The 7,090-nt window shown below is 39.5% G+C and overlaps 1 protein-coding gene across 1 annotated transcript in view; it reads right to left on the bottom strand.

Moving 5' to 3' along the window:
* Positions 1–1,389: 1,389 nt before the first annotated feature.
* Positions 1,390–7,090, bottom strand: part of GPR78 (G protein-coupled receptor 78) — a gene marked incomplete at its 5' end in the record, with an annotated part of 7,314 nt that continues 1,613 nt past the window's right edge. The window contains one exon of the mRNA XM_008628661.2: positions 1,390–3,416. Coding sequence (XP_008626883.1) covers positions 3,179–3,416 — 238 coding nt within the window. The remainder of the gene's footprint in view (positions 3,417–7,090) is intronic.

Raw genomic sequence — 7,090 nt, 5'->3', positions numbered from 1 at the left:
CCATTTCCACCACCACAAAATACCTGCCAAGTATTTTCCAGTCTCTTGTCTCTTAGCAAAGGCAGTCCAGGCCTTTGGGCAAGAAATCTGGATGAAGTTTCCTAGAGCACTACCTTTGAGTTGGCAAGAGTGCGTCAATGGCAAGAAGCCATTTTGGATACAGCACTTCAGCTTTGTTGGAAATCTGCTGATCCAGACTAAACCCTACTGCCAGGACTGTGTACCCCCTGTTTTATCTAAAATGTCAAAATGTCAGTAAGAGGGAATCCACAACCTCTGGTGAATGTGCCCATCATGTAAGATATATGTAGCACTAAATCCTTGGCTACTTTTTGCAGCATTCCAAAACAACGGGGGCTGAGTGTGGTTTCCCCCTAGCTTCTCCTGTCCCTGAATAACCCACAGCATGCTGAATGAAGCACAAACCTAATGAGTTTTGCCTATGTCAGGAAGCCAAGGGAACAAAAGCGAGACCTCTTACTGAATGTTTCCTGCTTTTTTAGAAAAGTAGAGCAAGTCCTTCTCTGGTGGGGAATGGGGAGTGAGAAGAGAGAAAGGAAAAATTTACCTGTATACTGACAGTGGGAGATGCCTTTTGGTAATGCTAAACAAGCTGTTAAACGTCATTGCAAATCAGGACTGAGAGTGCTACAGCTCTCCTGGCCCTTCCTTAGTTTCTGGTCTGCAGCACTGTAGACCTTGGCTTCCTAATTCCATGTGAAAATGAGATCTAGAAGATGTTCTGCAACACCTAGTGCAGGCTCAATTTTTTTTCCCATCTAGACCCGAGCACTTCCAGAAATATTCAATGCTTAGTGAGGCTGAGTGGTATTGTAAAGTGTACACCCTCAACTGGCATATGTAACCTTCATTAATTAACTTAATAGCAGAGGTAGCACTTTAAATAGGTTCTGTTTTATACCTTTAAAATGTGGCTTATAGCTTATTAGTTCTAGAAGTTTATTACCGTAATAGCTTTAAAGTTTATTATTTTTTTCTCCTCTACCATTTTCCCTAATAATAACACATAATTTCATTTGTGTGTCTTGAAGGTGGCAATTTAATACACGTATTTACCTGTAATGTATTCCTTTCCCAAAGCGAGGACCATTTTGTTAAGGAAACGAGGGGTAAGCTAACAACTGTAGGTATCATTAAGCTCATGTTTATTCATGGACAGCTACTGTAGGCCATTAAAACTTTTTGGCACAAAACTGACTAAAAAATTACTGAAAATTTAGCATCCCTCCCACTCCCCCCAGAGTTATCGGGTCCTTATGGTGCAGCTGAAATGAAAGACTGAAACATCAGGTTTTTCTAGAGGCATGGTAGAGGGGGAGGCATGGGGAGACAGGAGGAGAGTTAAACTGAAAAGATTCCATAGACAACTTTTTTTTTTTTTCTGAAATACTGTATTTACACAAAATTGAAGAGAGTACAAATACTTACTAAGAAGACAAAACCATTATAGTACATTCAATTTAAACACAGGCAGAACTATAGATGCAAAGCACAGAGGCCTAAGGTACTTGCATGGGGAAAAAAAAAAAGCATCATAAAGGCCCCAGAGATAAAAGCAGGAGGTAAGAAAACACTGTATTTGTTAGGCAGCATCATCTGTCTTTGACTTCAGTGGGGTTAAATAAGACACTCTCCTTCCTCACTGTGGATGGTGGGAAAAACCCTCTCAATGTGCAGACTGCTCAACACTGATTTTGCAAAACGGTTAAGTGTGTGGTTAATTTTCAGCATGGAAATAGAGCTGTTAGCTTCAAAGAAAATCATATTTGTGCCTAATCACATGCTTATATGCTTAGTTTGACCAGAAATAGCCTTCTCAATGCTTTATAGGGTCAAGTCCATTGTTACATAAAAAATAAGAGTACTTTACTGTCATCTTTCTTTTTATTCTTCTTAAAATATAGTTTAGAATCGCTTTAGTTTTCCCTTTATGTATTCAATTAGAAAATAGTAGTTTGTTGAATGCCATAGAATTCTTTAATTTTAATAAATGTCTTATATAATGAAAGGAATATTGTTCAAAAATAATTCCCACATTTTTCCAAAGCCTGTTTAAATTTAAAAAGAAATAAAAGAGAAAAATACATATAATAACAAAGCAGCTTTATATTTCTGGGCATTTGGCAGCAGGTCTGTTATAATATTTCTCACATCTCTTGTTGTCAGTTAAAATCACCAAATTAATTGATCATTATTAATGAAAAGATTGTACAGTATTATGACAATCCACCATATATAGCCAATGCATGAAATATTTTACACATTATATATCCCTTAAAAAAGATTTAATATATTTTAGCCTTTTCTTTGAAAACAGATAGTTGAAGTAATATATCTTAAACACAAAGGTACCTGTCACTTCTACTGATTTTTTTTTCTGAATAAAAGCTTGCTTGAATAGGACTACTAGCTCAGTGATGGAACTACAGTGCTATTTAACTAAATTCCGTACATGTCTTCGTTACTGTTGCTGCAATTATTGTAATCACATACCACTGAAGTGCTAAATATTAGTAACTCAGATATGTGGACTTTGGTTATGCTTGATAGAATACTGGCATATCAAATATATGTACCACTTCCTAAAGGCTATGTTACAATCATGATGCCTAGTAATAAATAATAATAATAATAATAATAGCAATCTCAGATTCAAAGTGCTGACTCACTTGAGGCACCAATACAATAAATCAATCAATTAGAAGACCTATTTTTTAAGTTCAAAACTAACAGCAGATCCTGGGCTGCCAAGTTACACGTGCAGCACTGAGGACTCTGAACCTGTCCTTCCAATGTGGGGATTCCTGTGCTCCCAGAAGACACTGGAATATCATGTCTCATATGGAATGCTCCAAGTCATACCAAGTCTTCACACATGAAACATTAAGAGCTGTCTAAGCTTCTCTAAAGCCTCGAAAGGTTCTCTTAAAACCCCTCAAGCCAACTCTATTCACGCGGGGACAAGGCTTTGCCATGAATTGTGCTTGGCTGCAGACCAGGGAAGAGCCTTTTATGAAAGTCCACGATGAAATGTGTCACATTAATGCAGCCTTCACACCCTGGAGACACTGTCACCACTGTCAGCATCAGAGGAGAAAGGCAGCTTTCCAGCAGCAGCAAACACTTGTCTCCCTGGAAGGGGAATGCTTTCATGCTGTCAGTTTGTTCTGTGCAAGCAGTAGTCGTTTTCAGTGTCGAGAGAACTGTTGTACCCCGATGATGGATACAGGTCCCTCTTAAGTATCCTGTTGACGATGTTGATCAGAACTTTTTTGTACTGTTGACGTAAAAGTGAGTAAACAAACGGATCTGATGCAGCCTTACTGTAGGTGAGGCACTTGCTTATAATTCCCCAGTAGTAATTTATGGTAACAAAAGGAAGGAGCTCTATCAACCTGTTAAACATTAAAGAGAAATGGAAACACTTGAGTGTTATATTCACACTGAGCCCAGAGCTCAACTCATGCTTCACGAAACATTCAAGTAACATTTATTTCTTACAGTACACAGTCCCTGCAGGAGAAGGGCCATGTACTTACTCCTCACATTCAATAAGGGCAAAGAGAACTTTCCTAGCAAGGCCACTGGGAGGCAAAAATCAATTCCTTCTATGGAAAGAGGAAAAAGGTGTTTTCAGTGGCAATGCTTCTGTGCATCGGAGATAAGAGAGTGCTGCAGTTTACTGCTCACTTTCTGAAGTTACTGAGCTGTTCTGGTAAGCAGTCAAAATTGTGGTGACATAAATGACTACCTCTCTCCCCCAGCAAACTTGAGATAGACACATGAGACTCGGGGCACCCAGACTCCCTGACCTCAGCTGCCTGAGTAGAGCTGTCTCGTGACACTTGAGACATTTGGACTTAACCCCACTGGCATCAGGCTGCTGCTCCTGGAAGATCTGCTTTAGGTCCTGTGGCATATCTGCCAGCCTAGGTAAAGGACCTGGATACTATGCAGCATCTCAAATGACTCCAGAAACCCAGTCTAGATCATGGAATCCATCCCCTCAGAGACAGACCAGCGAACCTTCACTACACCACTGTGGTGAATTAACACAGATGCAAAGTTGATTCACGTGAGACCACTGCAGTGTGAAGAATAACCTGGCAGTAACTCAGAGGGGTCTGACTGGCAGCTGCAATCCCCCACTGTGTTAAGGAGCACACCTACAACTACTTAGCCATGGAAGTTTTTGTGTGCATTTAGCTGACTGCTAGTTTGGCCAAAGAAAACAAGGAGACAACATTTTATCATCATTATATGACCAGTCAGCTGCCTCCAGACTTGTGTCTCCTGGTCTGTGCTTCACGGATGATTAGTGGCCTCAGCACCTCAAGTGGGAGGGATGTATTAATCATGGGGGCAGAAACTGCAACTAGGTTAAACCACTTTTCCACAAAAGTGAGGGCAATCCTTCAGACTGTTCCAGCAAATGTCTCTCCCAGCTCATCTGCAGTGGGCAAACCCTTCAGGAAGGTAGAAAGAACAGGGTGAGGAATTTTTATTTTCTGTATATCTTTTGTAAAACTTTTTGCAGGAGCAAGAGTATCCTACTTTGCTCTATTCATCCCAGAAGAAAAGAAAATGTTCTGGGAGATAAAATAGCCCTTTTCTGTACTCTGAGACATCATTGTTTGAAGATGTAAGATCAGACGCTTTCTCAAGGCGTGAAGAACCTTCTGTCCTCTTTCCAAAATGCAGAGCTCCAACTTGCAGGGTGTTGACTTTTGAAGCTGTTCCAATCCCTCCTCATAGAAAAGCTGATTTACCATCATTCGGACTGAACATTACAGCAAGAGACAGGAAAATTTCTTATTTGTATAACTAAAAGTTAAATCATTCCTATGGCAAGTGCATTAAAAAAAACAGATTACTTCTGTTTGAAGCTGCTCAGAAAAAGTTCCAGTGAATTCAAAATAGGTAGAACAGGAAGACACAAAATATGACAAATAAATGTACAATAAATGACATTTGCTACATGATTGCTTAGGTTTACCCCATCCTGCATATCATCCTAATACAAGAAAAATATAATTGATATTTACACAATTGATGTTTTTATAAAGACTCTAAATAAGAAGACTAAGACACTTTTCAGTCTTGAAAATAGATGTATTGCTATGTTCCCATTAAGGCATTATGGATCCAAATTTAATTGCACTGAAGCCAACAGAAGAAAAATTGCACAGATTTTAATAAAATAAAGGGTCTGGCCAAAACAAGTCAGACTTAGAAATACCCATCTGAATGCATCTTAGTATAGTTTTCTTGGTTTTAGTGCTGTTACAAAAGAGATGAAATTCATCTGTCGTCTCTTAGTGAACAGACAAATATATTGCTAATGATCCTAATCTCATTCATATTTCTGAAGTGAGGAGCAAATCCTGAGCACACAATGCAACCTGAATCACCAGGCCAAGAGCAGGAAAACAGGGAGGATGGCTTTCACATTGCTTCCCCAGACACTGCTTCAGTGCCATCCCCCTAAAAAGCAGAATGAGGGAAGAATGGAGAAACAGGCATGGCAGCAAGTCCTCCAAGCTCACCTCCATCACCACCTTTTGTGTAGTGCTGTCTTGGCACTGTCTTGTCTTTGGGACACAGAGCCTTTTAGGATGTGCTCCCCAAATACTTCCTGTTCTGCTGCCACTGAACCAGCTCAGTCCTTGTGACTGAGACAGAAGCTGTACCTTGACACACATTTCCATAAACCAGCCCTCAACCTTCTCTGTAGTGATTCAGTAGGTACCAGTTTGTCACACATAGAAAATGCACCACCTCACATTTGCCAAATGCAAGGTCTGAAGAAGGAATTAACTTTTATTTTAGAAGTTTATGAGAAATAACCTCCATCCTGAAAAATGTGGCCACATTTGGAATTTGCTGAGTTTGGTAAGGTTCAGATGGAAAGAAGATGGCAAAATCCACTTTGCTCAACATAATTACATCCTAATTATGGCAAAAGTGAATAGAAAATTACTCAAAATGTACTGAACAGTGATAAATTAACCTTTTAACTCTGTGATGTAATGCTAATATTTGTAATAATCCTTTCAAACTGCAGAAAAAAGATGTAGCTATCCAGGCAACCAGGAAGGAATCCCTTTGTAAATGGGAACTGAAAAAAATGTCACTTTAAAAACTAAAAAAATATTGTCTGTTTAGTGCACTGGCCTTAACTTATCCCCTACTCCTATCAGAAAAGGGCAGTGACACTGACCATTAATGGCCTATATGTGTGTGACTCTGTAAGATCAGAGCACTAAAGCTGGCCAGTTTCTGTGAGCTGGTGTGGCTGCAGACACTGGCAGCTTGGTAACAACCTTGAAGAAGCCTTCACCAGGGTGTTTTGCACACTAGTGCACCTTCCTCAACACAAGACAGCACTCTTCAAGGCTGTCTTGAACACACTGTGAAGTGGGAAATATTTTTTAAAAATCACTTGTGAAAGATGTAGCCCATTTTAGTTTAGAGATGAAAGGCTAAATCCTGGGGGGCTGCAATTCAGTACAGTTACACTGACTTCCAGCTCACTGGTTTATGCAAGATTTAAAAATAAAAATAATCATCTATTGTATGAAGACTACACAAATACATAACAACAGTGATGTGGACACTTAAAAAGGTGCAAACCACCAGGATGGATGCTTATAATTCTGTCCAGTTGAGGAATATCGTGTTTCCTATATATTTTAGGAGTCTAATTATTGGTTTTCCTCAGAGATAACTTTGACACCTCAACACAAGTCTGGGCTGCACCATTAGCAATATATTTGCAGGCATTAATGTTTCCAGACAGAATTCTTATTAGAAAAATTATCAGCCTGGACAAATTTAAATTATATCAACTCAGGTTCCAAAAGCAGCAAGCTTGGCCGTATGCCTTAAAAAAAAAAAAAAAAAAATAGCCAAGCTAATCAGGAACGTCTGTCTGTTTTCCTCTCTATTGCTAGGGTTGTGCTAATAAGGAAGGGTGTCAAGTCTTTTAAACTGCTTTTATCTCCCACTGGCAGGTAATTAATTCCTGGTACTTGTCCTAAAAGCCACTTGCTCTTGGCAGAGGCGCCCA

The sequence above is a fragment of the Corvus brachyrhynchos genome, unplaced genomic scaffold (assembly GCF_000691975.1).
Source record: "Corvus brachyrhynchos isolate BGI_N302 unplaced genomic scaffold, ASM69197v1 scaffold80, whole genome shotgun sequence".
Lineage (NCBI taxonomy): Eukaryota > Metazoa > Chordata > Aves > Passeriformes > Corvidae > Corvus > Corvus brachyrhynchos.
This window is presented reverse-complemented; position numbering and strand designations above follow the sequence as displayed.